At 40.9% G+C, this 20,717-nt stretch overlaps 1 protein-coding gene and 1 long non-coding RNA gene across 14 annotated transcripts in view; one reads left to right on the plus strand and one right to left on the minus strand.

The window, feature by feature from the left end:
* Positions 1-16,632, minus strand: part of N4BP2 (NEDD4 binding protein 2) — a 107,027-nt gene extending 90,395 nt beyond the window's left edge. For 7 of the 13 annotated variants that reach the window (XM_082390408.1, XM_082390406.1, XM_082390409.1 and 4 more), the window contains exon 1: positions 16,136-16,632. In XM_082390408.1, the coding sequence (XP_082246534.1) occupies positions 16,136-16,625 (490 nt within the window). In that variant the 5' untranslated portion in view covers positions 16,626-16,632. Of the gene's footprint in view, positions 1-2,867; positions 2,968-10,601; positions 10,680-16,135 lie in introns of those variants that run through there. The other 6 variants (XM_082390411.1, XM_082390412.1, XM_082390410.1 and 3 more) reach the window with 4 other exon arrangements.
* LOC309628102 overlaps positions 10,601-20,717 on the plus strand; it is a 35,499-nt gene continuing 25,382 nt past the window's right edge. Inside the window, exons 1-2 of the long non-coding RNA XR_014244163.1 lie at positions 10,601-10,684; positions 10,857-15,665. This is a non-coding gene — a long non-coding RNA (uncharacterized lncRNA). The remainder of the gene's footprint in view (positions 10,685-10,856; positions 15,666-20,717) is intronic.

Below are 20,717 nucleotides of genomic sequence, written 5' to 3' on the forward strand. Positions count from 1 at the left end.
ATTTTAGGTTACTTATATTTTTGACCCATTTTTTTGATTCTACTTCTAGGAACTCATCATAAAAAATAATCACAGATTTACATAAATATTTATATAGAGATGTTCAAAATACTGTAACTTTTTACAAAGAAAAATGGAAAACAACTAAATATTTGGTGAAAAAGAAATGATAAAAAACTTTCTGATGATGGTAAGTACAATGTATTAAATACTTAACATATGCCAGCTAGAATGTTAAGATCATGATTCTACTTAATTCTTAAAACAGTAATTAATATTATGCCTATTTCACAAGTAAGAAAACTAAGGACTAGAAAAAGTAAGTTATCAGGCTTAAGGCTCTTAAGTAGCAAAACTGGGATCTGAACCCAGGTTTGCTAGACTCTACTAGATACAATATCCCTGTAGATTCATAAGATGGAATTTTATACAGCCATTAAAGACTATATTTTGGATAATATTAACTAGACTTTTTAAAAAAAACTATGTTAAAAAAGAAAGCAAGACCCAAAACTGAATATAATTTATACAGACACCTAAATGGGACTGGACTATATTAGATTGGAAAGGAAATCCTGGGTAATGGTAACTTTATTTTTAACTGCTACTTTTTTAATCTACTTTTTATAAACTACTTTTTGCATCTTCTAAATAATCTATAATATATACATTCTTTCATCATCACGGGAAAAAACAACCACTATTATCAATTAAAGCTGAATCTTGGACTTCCCTATACACTTCCTCCAGCTTGCAAACTATATATCCTTCCACCCCTTTTTTTTATTGTGCCTACCTATATGGAAAAGGATCTAAACATATAGGCAGTTTAAGTAACCAACCGGTATAGGGAAGAAACTCTTAAGTATAAAAACATACATAGCTGACACTACCTCCCAATCGCTCTGTAGATCCAGTTTACTTCAATCCTATTTATTCACTTAAGTAATGTTCACACTTAACTTTTGTCACCTGATCTTATATATCTTCATTTTTCCATAAAGAAGGCCTTATTAATACACTAGTTTAAACAAGCTTGTGTAGCTTCTTCATATACATACCTGACCTAAATATTCTAAAAGGATATGGGAAATTAGGATGGGTAAGAAGGTTTGATATATTATGGAGAAATGTGAAAGGGCTGGTTCTCAAATGAAGAACCTAAAAACAAATAATATAAATTGTTATTAATAGTGATACCATGAATATATATATAAATTTCATATACACATTTTCCAAGCTCTTCTACCTCTATTATTCAGTTTTAACCTGAGAGAAGCTAACCAATACATACTTGCTCACAGATTATCATTAAAATATTTCAGCATGATAAGCAGAGGTCTTATTAACTCTAGTTCTTTTTTTTTTTTTAACAGATAAGGATATATGTTCTTTTAACCATTAAAAAAAAATTCAGGGTGAACATGAACTCTATAAATAGTAGTAGAAGTGAACATGAACTCTAACAGTGGTATGGTAATGGTCAGTACTGCCATTAAAGTGGATACACCAATAAACACCACTTCAGGAAAAAACTTTCCTACTAAAAACTACATCATCAACACAGTCCTAATACTTAAAAATTTTCCTGTATCATTTTATGAATAAATCTGTTACATGCATATATTATATGGGCTAGTAATTTTAAAGAACTTACCTTTATGGAAAAATATCTAGAAATAAATTTCTATAACAGTCAAGAAAGATATTCTATTTAATACTCAATATCAACCAACTAGAAATAACAGGCCTAAGAAAACTGATACTAACAATCAAATATATCAATAGTATTTTAGCTCTTTAAAACCAGCATAAAAGGAACGAAAACAAAAATCATCTCTCTATAAGGAACATATAGGGAAGTTAGAAGACTCAAACATGGCACAATCCCAGACAAGATCAGAAAACATCTCTCTCAGAAACAACTGCTACCAAGAACCAATACAATCAATCTTTACTGGGGATTAAGTTACCTACAAGATGAGTTTAAGTCAGTAGACTTGATAAGCTGAAGGCAGATACTAAATCTCATCAAGGTACCAAAGGGTGTGTCACTAAAAAAGACAGTATTTATAGAAAATGTAACCAAATTACGGTAACCAATAATCTTAAAATGCATCCATCATAAGAACTATTATAAGTAATAACTGAAGACATACTAACTATTGATAAAGAATGGTTAAATAAATTATGGCAAAAAAAAAAAATATATCATGCTTTGGAATACTATGCAGCTATGAAAAAGTTGAAGGTATAATGTAGAAACCAGAAAGATCTCTGAGACATATTCTTAAGGGGAAAAGCCAGTTGCTGAACCGTATACAGCTTTGGGCCAAAGAATGGCAGGAAGTGTATTTCTCTACAATTCTTCAACACTTCCTATATTCCTTCATTACTTACTACCAGTACTCATCTTCCTTAGATATTTTAGATTCTCACATTGTTGGTTTTACTGACATATTTTCATCTGTATGTGTTTATTTCCCCAATTAGCCATGTTCCTTGAGAACACAGATTATGATACATACTACTCCAATTTGGGATTTAGTCATAGTCCCATCCATAAAATAGGTGCACAAAAAATATTTGTGGACGGCTAAACTATGTAAAATATGAAGGAGTGAGAAGTGGTATTTTAGAAGCAAAGACACCAAAACACACATTAAATGGGAAAACCACAATACAGTTCTTTAGACTTCTTGGGTCAGCATGTTTTATGCAACCACAAGCTCTTTGAGAAATTCTAGTAACAAAATAGGTGATTACATTTTCCTTCTTATGAGATTTCTTTAATCACTCAAATATGTAAATAAAAGCTTGAAAACCTATGTGTAAAATATACTCACTCTAGACTTTAATAAACTTACCATCTGTCTATCACTGATGCTATCAATGTGCTTATTAAGGCCACAGTTGACACCTGCAAACTCTACAGCTCTTCCTGTTATCCAACATAATGTCTTCTTACTATTAAAAAAAAATGTAAATTATGATATATTATATACATATGTAACAAAAGCAAATTTATATCAAACAGTAATCCCAAATGAAATCAAAGTCCAAAATATATACAATATTTATAATATAGATATATATCATATTCCAAAGAGAAAACCACAAAGTAAAGAAAAAAGACTGACTTCATCCACCGCCATTAGAGGTGACTATTACACTCTGGAAATGGTTATATAAAGGGAAAGAACTAAGCATTTATTCTGCCTTTTAAGTAGAACATTATTTCAAGGCAACAAAATAGCCCTAATTGATGAGGGAAACCTTCTTTATTGAAGACTACTATGTAATAGGATCTAAAACTAATTACCATATCGTAAACCATAATTAAATAGCTGATCAAGAATCACCAACAGGGCTTCCCTGGTGGCGCACTGGTTGAGAATCCGCCTGCCAATGCAGGGGACACGGGTTCGAGCCCTGGTCTGGGAAGATCCCACTTGCCGCGGAGCGGCTGGGCCCGTGAGCCACAACTACTGAGCCTGCGCGTCTGGAGCCTGTGCTCCGCAACAGGAGAGGCCGCGATAGTGAGAGGGCCGCGCACCGCGATGAAGAGTGGCCCCCACTTGCCACAACTAGAGAAAGCCCTCACACAGAAACGAAGACCCAACTCAGCCATAAATTAATTAATTAATTAATTAAAAAATGGAGATTTCTTTAAAAAAAAAAAAAAAAAGAATCACCAACAATCATCAATGAAGGCTAAAATCATTAGGTGAAAAGTTGATAGAGACATACCTGGTGCCAAAGTACCATGCCACAGATTATTTGCAAGATATAAAAAGACAAACATAATTTTACAATAAAATGATCTGGTTGTCATCACCTTGGCCTGGTGATCAAACAGCATCCAAATGGTGGGACAACTAAACATTACATGCCTGTACGTGAAACAATATGAGTACACAGCATTGCTAAATGAACTACTCTTCCAAAAATGTTTAACCTGAATCTGAAACACTTTTAAATCTCACTCCCAGTTTATATGAAATATAGGGGATAGAGGAAAAAGTTATACTGACCATGAAGAAACTAACAGCAATACAAAATGTCAGACATTCTCAACAGAGCCAACAAATCTATATTATGGGGAAGGGGAGGGAGGGTGGTAAAGGGGGTGGGTAGGTTAGAGACAGTTCTATAATTAAAAAAGACTCAAGAGACAGCCAGATACAATGGGTAGCTCTTGACTAGATTTTCTATTTTTTTTAAAGGCAATAAAAGATGTTTTTGGAACAATTAGAGAAATCTGAATATGGTACAAGTATTATATATTAGGGAATTATTAATAATTTTGCTAGGAATGATAATGGTTTTGTGGTTATATAGGAGAATATCCTTTTTCTGGAAGATATGTCAAAGATAATACGTCTTATGAATTTTTAAAAGAGTAAATTTCAAGCTAAATCCTTAAATGAAATTATCAAAGTTCAAAATATATATAACATTTATAACACAAGTGTATAGTACACAAAAAGAAAAAAACCCTCATTTGTCACCATTTACTTTTAAAACACTCAGGAAATTTATATATACATAGAAATATACAAATATATAAAGCAAATGTAGCAAAATATTAGTAATCATTAAATCTAGGAGGTGGGTTTACATGAGTTCAATGTACTAGTCTACTTTTCTATATATATGTCCATGTATTTTGCTAATAAAATTTTTAATATGTACCATGCTTCAAGTAAACTGGTTTGTTTACCTCTACAAAGTAAAAAATCCTTTTTAAATTCAAATACCAACCCTTAATTTGAAATTCTGAATTCAAATATACCAAGTTTTAATAAAAGCAGGGCACACTCCATATTTTAAAGGTTATATCTGGTTACATATGTGTTCTAAGAAAAAGAAAAATTCAATCATGTGGTAAGGGAAGGAAGAAAATGAAAGAAAATTTTTTAAAGGATAAAAATCAAGAGAAGAACCCCAAATAGCCAAAGCAACCTTGAGGGAAAAAAAAAAAAAAGTTTTAAGTTATTGTGGGGACTTCCCTGGTGGCACAGTGGTTAAGAATCCACCTGCCAATGCAGTGGTCATGGGTCCAGTCCCTGGTCCGGGAAGATCCCACATGCTGCAGAGCAACTAAGCCCGTGCACCACAACTACTGAGCCTGCACTCTAGAGCCACGAGCCACAACTACTGAGCCCACATGCCTAGAGCCCGTGCTCTGCAACAAAAGAAGGCACCGCAATGAGAAGCCGGAGCACCGCAACGAAGAGTAGCCTCCACTCGCCGCAACTAGAGAAAGCCTGCGCACAGCAACAAAGACCCAACACAGCCAAATAAACAAATAAAGTTATTGTGTACTGTTGGTGGGAATGTAAAACGGTGCAGCTACTATGAAAAACGGTATGGAGATTCTTCAGAAAAGTAAAAATAGCAATCCCACTTTTGTGCATACGTCCAAAAGAATTGAAAACAGGATCTCCAAGAGATATTTGCACACCCATGTTCACTGCAGCATTATTCACAATAGTCAAGAGGTAGAGGCAAATTAAAAGTCCACGCAATCTCACACTTGGGGGACAGAACCAACTTGGGCCCAGCACTGTACTGAAAGGGATAAGGGCAGCCATTGCTAGTGCTCATGGAGATGGTGGATAGGGAGCTGTCTTGAGCTGTGACTGGCATACTAGAACTGTCCCAGCGTGTGTCCCAGCCTGGACCAGGCACATGATACAGCTCCTCTTGCTTCAATGCTGCTCCCCATTGCCAAGCATGGGGAGAGTGCACACTTAGAGAGAACAGACCAGCTAGGACCCGACCCTCAGGATTTCTAACTCCAACACCTTGGGACCTGACAATGCCCATAATAGGGTGGTGATGGCCACTGAACATGGGAGAAGCCCCAGTTCACACCTGGCTCTGGTTCTAGCCTCTCAATCTCTAGTCCCACCTCACACCAAGGTGATAGCTTCCAGCACACCCTGGAGGAAGATGTGACCCATACTCACATGCAGAGGACACCCCTTCAAGACCCGGATAGGTATCCTAATTTCATAGAGACAGAGTGAGTTAAACAAAATGAGAAGACAAAGGGATTTCTTTCAAATGAAAAAATAAGAAAAAAAAAAACCCTGGGGAAAAAAAAAAAAACAGCCAATGAAACAGATAAATAATTTACCAGATAGAGTTCAATGCATCAGTAATAAGAATGCTAACTGAACTTGGAAAAAATTGAGATGAACACAGTGAGAATTTTAACAAGAAACAAGAAAATATAAAAAAGAACCAGTAAGAGCTGAAAGATACAATAACTGAAATGAAATACACACAAGGAGTTGACAGCAGACTAGTTGATACAGAAGAACATATAAGTAATGTTAAAAAAAGTTCATGCAACCTAAATGTTCATCAATAGAAAACTGGATTAAGAAAAGTGGGAAGGACTTCCCTGGTGGTCCAGTGGTTAAGAATCTGCCTTCCAATGCAGGGGACGCGGGTTCGATCCCTGGTCAGGGAACTAAGATCCCACATGTCACAGGGCAACTAAGTCTGCACACCGCAACTACTGAGCCCTCGCACTTTGGAGCCCACGCGCCACAACTAGAGAGAAGCCTGCGTACCACAACTAAGACCCGATGCAGCCAAATAAAGAGAAAGAAAAAGAAAAAAAAAAGAAAGAAAATGTGGGATACACACATACACATATACATAATGAAATATTATGCAGCCTCTAAAAAGAAGGAAATCCTGTCATATGCTCTAACATAGATGAACCTTGAGGACATTATGCTAAGTGAAATATGCCAGTCACAAAAAGACAAATAGTGTATGATTCTACTTATATGAGGTATCTAAAGTAGTCAAGTTCCATACAGATGGCCAACGGAACATCATTAATCATCAGAGAAATGCAAATTAAAACCACATGAGGGACTTCCCTGACGGTCCAGTGGTTAAGACTTCGCCTTTCAGTGCAGGGGGTGGGTGCGGGTTTGATTGCTCAGGGAGCTAAGGTCTCACATGCCTTGCTGCCAAAAAACCAAAACATAAAACAGAAGCAGGTGGTGAGAGGCCCACGCACCGCGGTGAAGGGTGGCCCCCGCTTGCCACAACTGGAGAAAGCCCTCGCACAGAAACGAAGACCCAACACAGCCATAAAAATAAATAAATAAACAAATACTTTAAAGACCTCTGTTATTAAACAAAAAAAAAAAATTAAATCTATAATTAAAAGGCTAACAACATTAAAAAATAAAATAGAAGCAATATTGTAACAAATTTGATAAAGACTTAAAAAAAAAAAAATGAGATGTCACCTCATACCTGTCAGAATGGCTATCATCAAAAAAAACACAGGGGCTTCCCTGGTGGTGCAGTGGTTAATAATCTGCCTGCCAATGCAGGGGACATGGGTTCGAGCCCTGGTCCGGGAAGATCCCACATGCTACAGAGCAGGTAAGCCCATGTGCCACAACTACTGAGCCTGTGCTCTAGAGCCCACAAGCCATAACTACTGAGCCCGTGTGCCACAACTACTGAAGCCCTCACGCCTAGAGCCCGTGCTCTGCAACTGCAACAAGCCCGCACTTCGCAACAAAGAGTAGCCCCCACTTGCCTCAACTAGAGAAAGCCCACATGCAGCAACGAAGACCCAACACAGCCAAAAACAAATAAATAAAATAAATAATTTTTTTTTAATTTAAAAAAAAAAACACAGATAACAAATGTTGGTGAGGATGTGGAAAAAAGGGAACCCTCGTGAATGTAAATTGGTGCAGCCACTGTGGAAAACAGTATGGAGGTTTCTCAAAAAACTAAAACTAGAACTACCATATGACCCAGCAATTCTACTCCTGGGTATATGTGAGAAAAAATGAAAACATTTATTGGAAAAGATAGATGCACCCCAGTGGTCACAGCAGCACTATTTACAATTGCCAAGATATGGAAGTAACCTAAGTGTCCATCAACAGATGAATAGATAAAGAAGATGTACACAATGGAATACTACTCAGCCATAAAAAAGAATGAAATTTTGCCATTTGCAACAACGTGGATAAACTTGGAGGATATTATGCTAAGTGAAATAAGTCAGAGAAAGACAAATACTGTATGATACCACTTACATGTGAAATCTAAAAAATAAAACAAGCTAATGAATATAACAAAAAGAAACAGATTCACAGATATAGAAAACAAATCTGTGGTTACCAGTGGGGAGAGGGAAGGGGGTGAGGGGCAAGATAGGTGTAGGGAATTAAGAGGTACAAACTACTATGTATAATATAAGCTACAAGCCATATGCTAACACATATATATGGAATCTAAAAAAAGAAAATGGTCAGAAGAACCTAGGGGCAAGACAGGAATAAAGATGCAGACCTACTAGAGAATGGACTTGAGGATACGGGGAGGGGGAAGGGTAAGCTGGGACAAAGTGAGAGAGTGGCATGGACATATATACACTACCAAACGTAAAATAGATAGCTAGTGGAAAGCAGCCACATAGCACAGGGAGATCAGCTCGGTGCTTTGTGACCACCTAGAGGGGTGGGATAGGGAGGGTGGGAGGGAGGGAGATGCAAGAGGGAAGAGATATGGGAACATATGTATATGTATAACTGATTCACTTTGTTATAAAGCAGAAACTGAATCTTTATAGCTCCAGAAACTATACGCAGAATACTCTACTAGGTGTTCTGTACACCCCAATATGACTGATTGTACATAAACCATATCCATGTCCTATTCAGCCACTTCTTTCCTACCAACTACCACCCTCCAAAAAGCCTCCATCCTCTCCTCCCTATCTTTAAAAATTCTAATTCTAAAAAGTTCAAATTCCTGTAGCGGAAAAACTGTTTGAAATTTGGTTTCTCAATACACCCTGAATTGATAACAATGAAGAGAATTCTTAACTCAGACTATCAATTGATAACGATGAAGAGAATTCTTAACTCAGACTATCCAAACTCCCAGTATTTCCTAGACAGTTTCAGTTCCTTAAAATAAAAGCAGTTTACAATTTATTGTTTCAACTTCCCACTTTCTGTTGACTTCTTGATCCAAGGCAATCTGACGCCTGCATCTACTGGTTTTTCCCTGGCTGCCCCTTCTCAGTCTCCTTCATTGATTGCTTTTCTCCTGCTCTTTGACTCTTTCAGTGTCATTGTTACCCTGGGTTCTGTTCCCAACCTTCTGCTCCACCACCTTTTTCTAGGCCCATCCAAATCCATGGCTTCAGTCCCTATGACTCCAGCCAAGAATTCTCTCCCAAACTCCAATATAGTTAACTGCCTTGAGATAGGAGATAGACGGGCCCCTGGGCTAGATAGCTGGTGTTTGTCAAGTGGAGTAAAATTGAAGCTTTGTTTTCCCTAGACACTCCAAGGACAAAGTTAGTGGCAAGAGCTGAGCTTTGCTGACGTAAAGAGATAAGATGACCGCTCCTGAGGATGACAAAAACTTCCCTGTCTGCACATGCACAGGAAGGCTCCTTGAGGGGTCAAAAAAGGGAGGGGGCGCCACCCCATAATAAGTGTGGACATACCCCCAGCAGCCCTCTGCGGTGGAATCCACCTCAGCAAAAAGTTGCGCACCCATGCTGGGGAGAGTCCTAGGACAGGTCAGATGTGAAAAAAGAAACAAGATTATTGGCCTAAAATAAACAAAGACCTGCAAGGACCGTCCCATATAAGTGATTTAAATCACCTCTGTACTGCACTCCTCCTCATTAAAGAAGAGACTCATACCCTTTCTCTCCAGGTGTATATTTCTGCCTTGCTTCAGGCTTAAATAAACAAACTGTTTTTCTGTGTGCTCTCCCACTTGTTGTGTTGTGTCTCTAATAACAAAATTTGTACCGGTTTTTACAGTTTTTGCTTCCTTGAAACATTCCTGCTTTCAAACAGGGGCAAGAGCCAGGGCCTCTTTGCTTCTAGCCTCTAGCCCCTGGTGGTCTAGCAGCTAGGATTCCTGGTTTTCTTCCAGGCTACCCAGATTCAACTCCTGGGCAGAGAACTAAGATCTCTCTTCAGGACCGCTCACTGCTGTCTCTCCGAGATCTGCCTGACAGACATATCCACTTGGATGTTACACAGGCACTTCAAGCCTGAGAGTTCCAGCTTATAATGTTTCAATGACTCCACAGCTTTCAAGATCAAGTTCCAACTCCTTGGTAAACCATTCAAGGACTTCTATGATTTGGCCCCTTACCTACCCCTACCGTCCTCTTCCTCTACTCCTCCCCAGGTACTCTCTACTCCTCCTGTATGTAATTATTTGTTTCCCAAATAATTAGATAGATGGGCCCCTGGCCCATCTCACATCTCTGTGCCTCACACATGTTCTACCCAAAAGTCCCTCTACTCCCTCCCACCCAACCCATATTTCTTGCCTCAATTAACTTTCTTTCAGGAAAGTTTTCCACTATCCCAAAGTCTGATTTACACAGAGCTGCCACTGCATCCTAGATACACCTCTACCTTAGCACCTTTGTATTTATTTGTTTAGACTACTAGTCTATAAGCATCTCACAATGTGTTTCTATTTAGCAAACAAAAGCTTAACAAATATTTGTTATATGCCAGCACAAACCAAAAGGTCAATTTAGTTCTTTAAAATACTGGACTTACCATTTCGGTACCTGGAATACTCAGGTCCATAATACAGGGCATCTCTTTCCCATGAATAAAATATCTAGGAAAATAAATTGAAAGTCAGAAGGGTGGTTAAGATTTAGAATGGATATTCTTTGTGTCTGCCCAGAACTCCTTCTCCTCCCCTACTCCACCAGAGGCCTGATTCCTGCTAATAGACCCCTGGCTATATAAGTAAACACATCACATGATGTAGGTTGAACTAGGCATAGTACCTCATCCCCTCAGCAGGAACTGGTCAAAGGACAGGCATGTGAGCAACTCTATGTAGATCCTCTGACATGAGTCTCTAAGTAGGTAAGCCTGTGCGCCAGGAACCAGGTCCCACTTTGTGAAGAAGCGTATCTGCAGTAGGAGAGATGGCGCCAGTGGTTAGGACTAGTGGTTAAGACTCGGTGCTTTCACTGCCAGGTCCCAGGTCAGGGAACTAAGATCCCACGTGCCGCGGGGTGCAGCCAAAAAAAAAAAAAAATTTACAGGAAGGATCTAACTATGGGCAAGTTCCCACCTTAGCTCCTTATGGCCATCTCTATCCATACAGTTTCTGTTATATGGTTATTGAACCAGTAACTTTTCCATCCATAGGCCATTTCAAACTGTATCTGTTATTTGCAATCCAAAAAGTCCTAACTAATAACCTCTAACTAATATTCAGAGAAACTGAATAAGATGGAAATTATATGTAAAGGTATACTTCACTGAAACTGTAAAAGGATCTACTTAGTATGCCTTTCCTACTTAGAAAACTTTCATCTATCAGATATAATGTCTTTCTCTTCCCTACTAGGTAAACCCCAAAATTACTATTTAATTCCCTTTTTAATACACTCTATGCAAATCACATCTTTTTTTTTTTTTTTTTTTTTTTTGGCCATGCCACGCAGCATGCAGGATCTTAGTTCCCTGGCCAGGGATCAAACCTGTGCCCCCTGCCGTGGAAGCATGGAGTTTTAACCACTGGACCACCAGGGGAGTCTCTCACATCATTTTTTAAGATAGTCAATTTACCTCTTTCTTTGTTACACCCTAACCAGTACATGGTGAGATAACAATAAGCAATTACAATGAGAATGTAGAATGCTAGGCAAACAAGTAGAGGGCTGGCTTCCCTAGAGAGGTTATCACCTCTATGGAGACCTGAAAGATAAGTATGAGCTTAACCAAAGCTCAAAACCAAAGGGGAAGGAAGCAGGGAGCTAGGGAAGGCATTCCAGACAAGAGGAAAGCTTCTGTACTCAGGCCTAGATTTAACAAACGTGGCATCTTGAGGGAGAAATCCAAGTAACTGTTTATGACTAGCAGCACATTGAGGGCAAAAGGAGAAAGTGACAGAGGATGAAGAAGTAAACATGCCAGATCATGATCCTGAAAGCCAAATTAAGAAGTTCAGGGACTTCCCTGGTGGCACAGTGGTTAAGAATCCGCCTGCCAATGCAAGGGACACGGGTTCGAGCCCTGGTCCGGGAAGATCCCACATGCCACGGAGCAACTAAGCCCGTGTGCCACAACTACTGAGCCTGCGCTCTAGAGCCCGCGAGCCACAACTACTGAGCCCACGTGCCACAACTACTGAAGACCACACGCTTAGAGCCCATGCTCTGCGACAAGAGAAGCCACCGCAATGAGAAGCCCACGCACCGCAACGAGGAGTAGCCCCCTCTTGCTGCAACTAGAGAAAGCCCGTGCGCAGCAACGAAGACCCAACGCAGCCAAAAATAAATTAATTAAATAAATAAAATTTTTAAAAAAAAGTTCAGATTTTATCCTGAAGGCAATGAAAAGTCACAAAAAAAAATGTTTTGGGACTTCCCTGGCGGTCCAGTGGTTAGGACTCTGCGCTTCCACTGCAGGGGCGCACAGGTTTGATCCCTGGTAAGGGAACTAAGATCCCACAAGCCGCACGGTGTGGCCAAAAAAAAAAAGTTTTTAGCAGGGGAGTTACAGGTTTAAATGTGTTAGGCAGATTACTCTGGCTACAGTGGGAAAAGTGGATTGGAAGGCAAGACTGGAAGAAGGGATAACCACTTGGGAGGCTATTGCGGCAATCCAGGTAAGAGATGATGCTAACCATGGAATTGGATGTTAGTCTTGGGAACAGAGGAAAAGGCACAGATTCAAGAGATATTAAGGAGAAAGAATTCAACAGGGCTCAGTGATCAATCAGAATATGAAGCCAGAAAGAGAGGAAAAGGAATAGCCCATGTTTCTGCCAAGTTATTATTAGCAGCGCCTACTATTTACCGAATTCTTAGCACACATGCATTATCTCATTTAATCTTCCCCTAGAAAGAAGACGTAGTTTGTTTCATATTTTTGGTTTGAGGCTGGGAGAGGGAAGGTTGATAATAACTACAGTTTGGGATATGCTCAGTCTGAGTTACCTGTGGGAGCATACAAATGAACATGTCATGAAGGTAGATGATATACAAGTCGGTTATCAGGAAAGAGCTTTGGGTTGGAGATATAAGAATTATCAGCATACACATAGTAACTGGGAGAAATATTTGTTAAAGTAAAATATCTCTTTTATTCATGCCAATATTTATTTAATACCTATACAACTATAGCTTTGGGACTAGTGTTAGGGGAAAAAAAAATTGAGTAAAATTCAGTGAAACTCAGTTACTTTAGGGAGGAGGTAGCTCAATATAGCAGTAAGTATATAACGGTTCAGAGGTAACACAATGAGTACGTGATTATCTCTGCTGGGGGAAGGAAGGAAAGAAGACTTTACAACATGTACCACCTAAATCTTGAAGTAGGTTAGCAGAGAGTTTAGGGGGAGGAGGACACGGAGAACAGTTAAGACACTACAGGCGGAAGAAACAAATTCAAAGACAAAAGAAAAAAATTTTTAAAAGATACCCTGCTTCAGAACAGAAAAATTAAATATTATTCATGTCAGTCTCCCAAACTAATTCTTAAATTTAATAAATAGAGCAGATATATTAAAAAAAAATTTTAAAGACACATAGGGGAAATTCATTCTACTAAATACTATATCGTATTATGAAAGTAACATTATAAAATTAAATGGTATGGCTACAAAAATCCGATAAAAGATGGAAGAATTGTTATTAAAAGTCAAGAGTCCAGATATAATTCCTTTTTTAAAAAATTTTATTTATTTAATTAATTTATTTTTGGCTGTGTTGGGTCTTCGTTGCTGCTTCGTTGTGGCGAGAAGGGGCTACACTTCGTTGCAGTGCGCGGGTTTCTCATTGCGGTGGCTTCTCTTGTTGTAGAGCACGGGCTCTAGGCGCGCGGGCTTCAGTAGTTGTGGCTCACGGGCTCTAGAGCGCAGGCTCAGTAGTTGTGGCGCACGGGCTTAGTTGCTCCGCAGCATGTGGGATCTTCCCAGACCAGGGATCGAACCTGTGTCCCCTGCATTGGCAGGTGGATACTCAACCACTGCGCCACCAGGGAAGCCCCAGATATAATTCTAATGACGTTTGGCTTACTCATAGACTGGCATGATAAATATAAAAAAAAAAAATTCCATCTCTTCTTTAATTCCTAATAAAACTACTACTAAAGGTATTTAATGTGATCTGCTAAGATTTAATGTTTGACCTGACAAACTAAGATTATTCCCAAAACTTAGAATGTGAGTTTGCATATAAAAAGCTGAATAGAAGGAAGACAAAGATGGTAGCTCTCTTCTAACTGCTTTACATATCAAAAGACGTGCATAACCATAGATAATCAAGAAAAAAAGGGGAGATTTTAAGAGAAGGAAAATCCTCAGATAGTATTAAAAAAAATGCACCTACATTGATAATATTTATTTAGCCTCTATTGTGTACAGATACTATGCCTACTTTAATAAAGAAAAAAACATTCCATAACTTAAGCCCACTTTTTCTATGAAGTCCAGTGCTCGGTCCTCTTTACTCTCCCCTTCAAAGCAACTGAAGTCAACAGGTGCACAAACTGACACTGGTAAGTACTAAATGCTGATTTGTCCTGGGTTTTGTTTGTTTTATACGTTAGTCTTTTTTCATGAACTAAAGTGTAGCATTCATGTAGAAAAGCAGCCACTTCTTTCCTATTCTTTTCACAATCTCCATCACGGCAGCCCCCCATCCTAGCACAGCCACTTGAATAATAAAGGCTCTGGCACAGGAACAAAAAATTGTTGGTTTAATTTCTGACCTTTAACAACGGACAACGTAAGAAAATCAAACCACGCTTATTATCAAAACACAAACACATGATGTTTACATTTCTTAAGGCGTTTAAGGATTCTTTCATTGAAAACTGAAGGATGAAAGTTAAAATGAGTTAAAAGGAGAGCTGGGCGTTTGATAGAAAAACAGGTATGGAAATAATAAAAACAGAATGAAAAGGCTGCTGTTGAGATGAAAAGGTAACATTTTTTTTCAAGTGGGGGAAGAGAGGCAGCTGCAAATCAGTTTTTTCTGAGAAGCCAGGTTCATGTCCAGGATTTTTTTTCTCTGAGCTCAACCAATCCCCACCTTTTCTGAGTTATCCAGTTTCCAGGCAAGCAGCGCTTCTTGATTGGCTTAAAGATGTCGAGTAGAAAAACCAGCCAATCCTACCTTCAAGTCAGAACTGTGCTATGGAGACATTACAACCACTGCATGGCGAGAATGTGTACAAACCTGTCCGTGCCACAAATATCAGATCCTAGTTCTAAAGACTGTTGCCGAAAAGAAGATTCTTTAAAGCCAACAGTGAGCGCGATCGGGTGTTTACACTTTTTTTTTTTAAATTACTCTAGCTTTCTTTCGGAGAGAAAAAAACAAAAACAAAAAACACCACGTTTTAACCAAGAGCTTAAGAAATAAACTGCCCCAGGTCAAGTGACTCACTCTACCCAAGACGGATTTCCACACGGACCTCTAGGAGAGGGTCCGGATCACGGTAGGGCTCTAGGAGGGACCCAGCGAAGATCAAAGTTGCAGTGGGGGCGGGGGTGTGGACGACGATCCAAGCGGCACAGACACCGGGAACCGGGAATGCCTCCCCGCAGTATCCAAACTCGGAACGTGCGGAGAGGCTGTGTTTGGATTGGAAGTGAGTAAATAAACAGCTCTGCTAGGACTACGTGCTCGGGAGGGTGGCCCGAAGTTCCAAGAAGGATCCGCCTGGGAAAAGCCGAAGGCGCTCGGAGGGCCTCGAGGTCAAGTCCGGGCGGGAACTGACAGGGAAGCTACTGGGGGCGAGAGGGGTGTGTCAAGGGCCTGGAGGCCCGCCAGGGACTGGGGGGCCGGGAAAGCGGCCGCGGCCCCCGCCTTCGCCCGACCTCGGGCGGCGCGCCATGGCCCGCCTCTCACCGACGCCTCACTTCCTTTCCGTCCGGGCGACCGGGCCCGCGGGCCGGACTGCCCGCGCCGGCCCCCCACGTTCGGGGATTGGGGTTTCGGTGGCAGCGCCTCCCGCCGCTTACCTTAGGCCCTCCGCTCGGATTCGGGGACTCCGAGATTCCTTCCCTCCCGGACCCTCAGCCCGGCCCCGCCGCCCCGCCTCCCACCCGCCGCCTTTACCTGCTCCGAGAACGGGCGGAGGGCGTCGAGGCCGAGGCCGCGTCGTCGAGTGTGAGACGCAGCGCCGCGATTCCGCAGCCCTTTCCCGCCGCCGCCACTGGGCTCTCCGGCACGGCGCAGGGCTGGCGAGCAGCGCTGGCTGCGGGGGCAGACGCGCGGCGGGCGCCCGGCGGAGAGACACTGCCGCTCTCCGTCCGGCCGGGGAAGAGCAGCCTCGCAGCAACCAGCCGCGAGAGGGCGGGTGGGCGGCCGAATGGGGAGGGGTCTCGGGGAGTAGGGAATGGTTGCCACGTCGCCCAGGTGGATCGCTGCTCTCCGCCTCCCCCACCCACGCCGGCTCCCGGCCACGACCTCTGGCTCGTCCCCGAGCTCCGCTGGAGCGCGTCGGCCCGCCCCGCAGGGCCGGCCCCGGCGACCCCTGCCCGCGGGCGCTCCCGCCTCTCCCGCTCCCCACTGAGAACGGGTCCCGGCCTGGCCGGTTCTGCCGCATCTGAGCCGCTCCCCGCCCCCGAAAAAAGCTCGCCCGAAAGCCTGACGTGTTTCCCCCTCTCCTTGTCGTGGGGTCACACGGAGAAGCAAGCCCTTTTCAATGCGTCGGGTTTTCGGGGAAGGCGGGAGCCGTTTTGAGCTGGTGAACGTAGCAATAAGGGGCCCGTAATTTCGGCCGAAACAAGCTGCGCGGTAACCGTGTTAGACACAGCCGTGTATAAGCCTCTTCACTCTCTCCCAATCTTCAAAAGCAAAACAGAAACACTAGATCGTACTCGCTGGTTGAGGCGGGGGAGGAAATGGGAGCCGGGGCGGGCCCGCCAGCTCGCGGGTCCCAGCAGCAAGTTGGGAGGGACCGCGGGGCGAGCCAGGCGGCCTAGGCTTAGCCTGAGCTGTTGACTCGAGGCGTGTAAGGCCACGGCGGCGGCGGGCGCGCGAACCCCGCCTCCTCGCGCGCCGCGCTGTCCGCGGGAGGTTTCCGGGCGCGCGGCCCGCTGCCCCTCTGCGCGCTCGGGCGTCGGACACGGCGCGGCCGCCTCGGAGCCGGGAGACAAAGGGGTCGGCGGCAGCCGCGACCGCAGCGGGGACCGAGGCTGCCTGGTCCCACCGGCGCCGCCGACATGCGGTCAGAACACGCTGGCGGAAGCACCAAAAAACGAGACCACGTTTGCAACGTAGAACCGCAGGCGCTGACCTTTGCCCCGCTTAGAGCTTCAGTTTTCAGGTGCCGAGAAAAAGCAACGAGGTTTTCTGCCCTTTTGCATTCACTGTATTAGACCGTCCCCAAAACCTGCTCCATTTTTTTGTCCTCCTAAACTCTGCCTTCCTTTGTTTGCTTCTTCTGTGTTCTGACGTGAAATGTTCAGTGTTTTCAGGCACACGAATTTTTCACTCTTGCTTTCTGGGGGTGGTGATTATGCTTATTTGTTTTTTTCCTCCCTCTGTTCCCCTCCCTTTGCAATTACTTTTTGTTCCACCATCAGTGTTTTTCGTAGAGAAACGAAGTAGCCCCCTGACAAAGTATTCCTTTGCATCGAAGAGACAGACTGTCAGTGTTGTTTTAGTAATTGCTATAAACTGAGTGGAAATTTGGGGGAAATGCAAGTGAATTTTTATCTTCATTTAGGTCTAGTTGGAACACTAACTCACGAAAACATTCTAGTGATTTTTTTAGAAACCCGAAATATTTAAGCAGAGACCTCGGGTTTGGTACATGTTCTAATGAAACCAACAACACGGGAGAAAAAGGTCTGTTTTTTTTTTCCTTTTGTATGATTTTTGTATTTTTAAAAGTCCTTTGAGCCCCTGTTAAGAAATTAAAATACAAACACCCCTATCAATGCTTTTATTAATTTTGAAGCAGCAGAGATTTAACAAAGTACCCAGAATCTCAAGATATAAATAAACTATTGCTGAGACCCTGACATTATCTCTGCCTCTGAACAGCCATTAAAAGAGACTAATAACAGTGATACATGCCACTTTAGTAATGAAAGAATCCTAGTAATTATAAACTTCAAAGAAATCTAGCAAGTTAATATTAATTTCATTCATATGAAATATGAACATGATAATAAAATGATTATCATGCTGATAATATCAGCATGATAATAAAAACTGGCATTTAAATTCTTGATTTTTCCTTTGAACATTGTTAAGGATTCATCACATCTTAGGTCTGAACAAAAAGAAATAAAGTATTCTTGGACTTCCCTGGTGGCACAGTGGTTAAGAATCTGCCTGCCAATGCAGGGGACACGGGTTCGAGCCCTGGCCCGGGAAGATCCCACATGCCGCGGAGCAACTAGGCCCGTGAGCCACAACTACTGAGCCTGTGCTCTAGAGCCCGTGAGCCACAACTACTGAAGCCTGTGTGCCTAGAGCCCGTGCTCCGCAACAAGAGAAGCCACCGCAATGAGAAGCCCCGCAACAAAGAGTAGCCCCCACTCGCCGCAACTAGAGAAAGCCTGCGCACAGCAACAAAGACCCAACACAGCCAAAAATAAATAAATAAATAAACTTATAAAAAAAAAAAAAAAAAAAAAAAGAAATAAAGTATTCTTAACACTGGAAAATATATTTCAAGCCAGCAAGACATCACCCAGGCTGAATATTTAAAGAAAAAATAGTGTTTGCTTACTATATCAATAAAAGAAAAACATCAATACTATAAAGTTCTAAAGTCAGACTCAAATGAAGAACAAAGCAATCTTTACTCAACATCCACAATGCCAGCCTTCTTTGTGAATATTTATAAAGATTTCCTCCTTCCTATTGGTTTAAATTCTAAGCCAATAGGAAAAGTACACATCTTTTAAAGGGTGAGACATAAGCATTAGGTTAAAGCATTGGATAAACTGATTGTTTAGCATGCTCATTCTCATTTGAGATTGGGTATCTTTTAATTTTAAAGAAGAAATTTAAGAATATCTGAATTATTGAGTATCTTGATGTACCTTAAATACCAAGGTGCTACTCCTGATCACACTCTGCTCTCTATAACTTCCAGTTGGTTATGTTACAAAATTTAATTCTCTAAAATGCCAGATGAATCTGTAGAATGGCAAAATGCTACCACTTAACACTTTAAATAAGATGAACGCTGGCATTTCTGTAGATGAAAGACTGGCCTTTAAGGAAATAATAAAATTTACATTTTTTAAAATGTCTTGAATTTTTGTAAATAAATAAAATTTTGTAATTTATTATAAACAAATCCTTGATATTTGTCTAAAGCATCTTCGGTCTATTTAACGGCTAAATTTTAAACATGCTTGTTTATGTTTAGAACATAAGTATGATTTCCTCTCAGTCGAAAATAATTTATGCCACCTTTGCATTTCTATCCTTTGAATTTGTCTTGGAGCATTCCACTTAATTTAATTATTTACATATTTATAATCTCCCTTAGTAGATCATCAATTCCTTGAAGATAGGTTCTGTTTCCCATTCAGTCTTGTATTCCTCATTACCAAACTCAGACCCTTGTACAAAACACTCCTTGGACACTTGATGAGTAAAAGAATGAGCATTACTCCATGACACAGCATATGGCAAATCAAAAGAAAATCTGTCTCAGGATTTTTTCCTCTTTTACATAATGGCTGATAAATACTTGTTTTCATTCCCAATTAAACTTAGAATAACATTTTGCAAGAACGTTACTAAAAGAAAGTAAGAACCAACATATGCTGGAACTCCTGTGTTTTTCAATTTTAAATCTGGTAGAAACTGGATAGTGAGTTATATTGCTGTTATCTAAAGTAAATAATATCAGTGGGCTTATCTTTATAAAAGATTTCTTTACCACACTCAACAGGAGCTGCAAGCTTTGTGGCCTTGGGAAAATTAAGCCCTTTAAAACTCAATTTTCTCATCTCTCTAATGCATTCATTATATCTACTTATGATTAATTAAAATAATGAAAGCATGTAAAAGTAAAGGCTCAATAGATGGTAGTTATTAATTGCAGATATTATGGATTCAATCATGAAGAAAAAGTAATTTTCTTTGTGCAGTTATTTATCTATAAAAAGGCAGGCATAAAGTGCTGCTTTTTTTAAAAAAAAGTGAGGAAACAAATATCTCGAAGGAAGGAATAGGATACTAAGAACATCTACGGAGAGGAAAAACTTTTAAGAATTGAAATTTGCTAAGAGAATACATCTTAAGTGTTCTTCGTGTGCACACACACACACACACACACAAAAGGTAACTATGAGAAGTGATGGGATATGTTAATTGTGATAAGCATTTCACAATGTATACCTATATCAAATCATCATGTTGTACACTTGAAGTATGTACAATTTTGTCAATTATACTATACCTCAAGCTGGGAGGTGAGGAGAGATGAGGGGGGAAATGGTCAATCCACTGGTGAAAAAACAATAACAAAAACCCCCCAAATCCCTTAGTGTAGTTTCCAAATCCTGCCACTCCTACAGAAATGGACTTCAAATAGACCTCAAGCATAGATCCACTGAGAGATGCTCTTGAGAATTTTATCTTTGCTATACCCAGTTTCTCCATAAGTGAATGGCCAGACTGCCAGTGAGGCAGTCTCCAAACTTGACAGGGAAAGATAGAAATG

This window comes from Balaenoptera borealis, assembly GCF_965194805.1.
Source record: "Balaenoptera borealis genome assembly, chromosome: 4".
Lineage (NCBI taxonomy): Eukaryota > Metazoa > Chordata > Mammalia > Artiodactyla > Balaenopteridae > Balaenoptera > Balaenoptera borealis.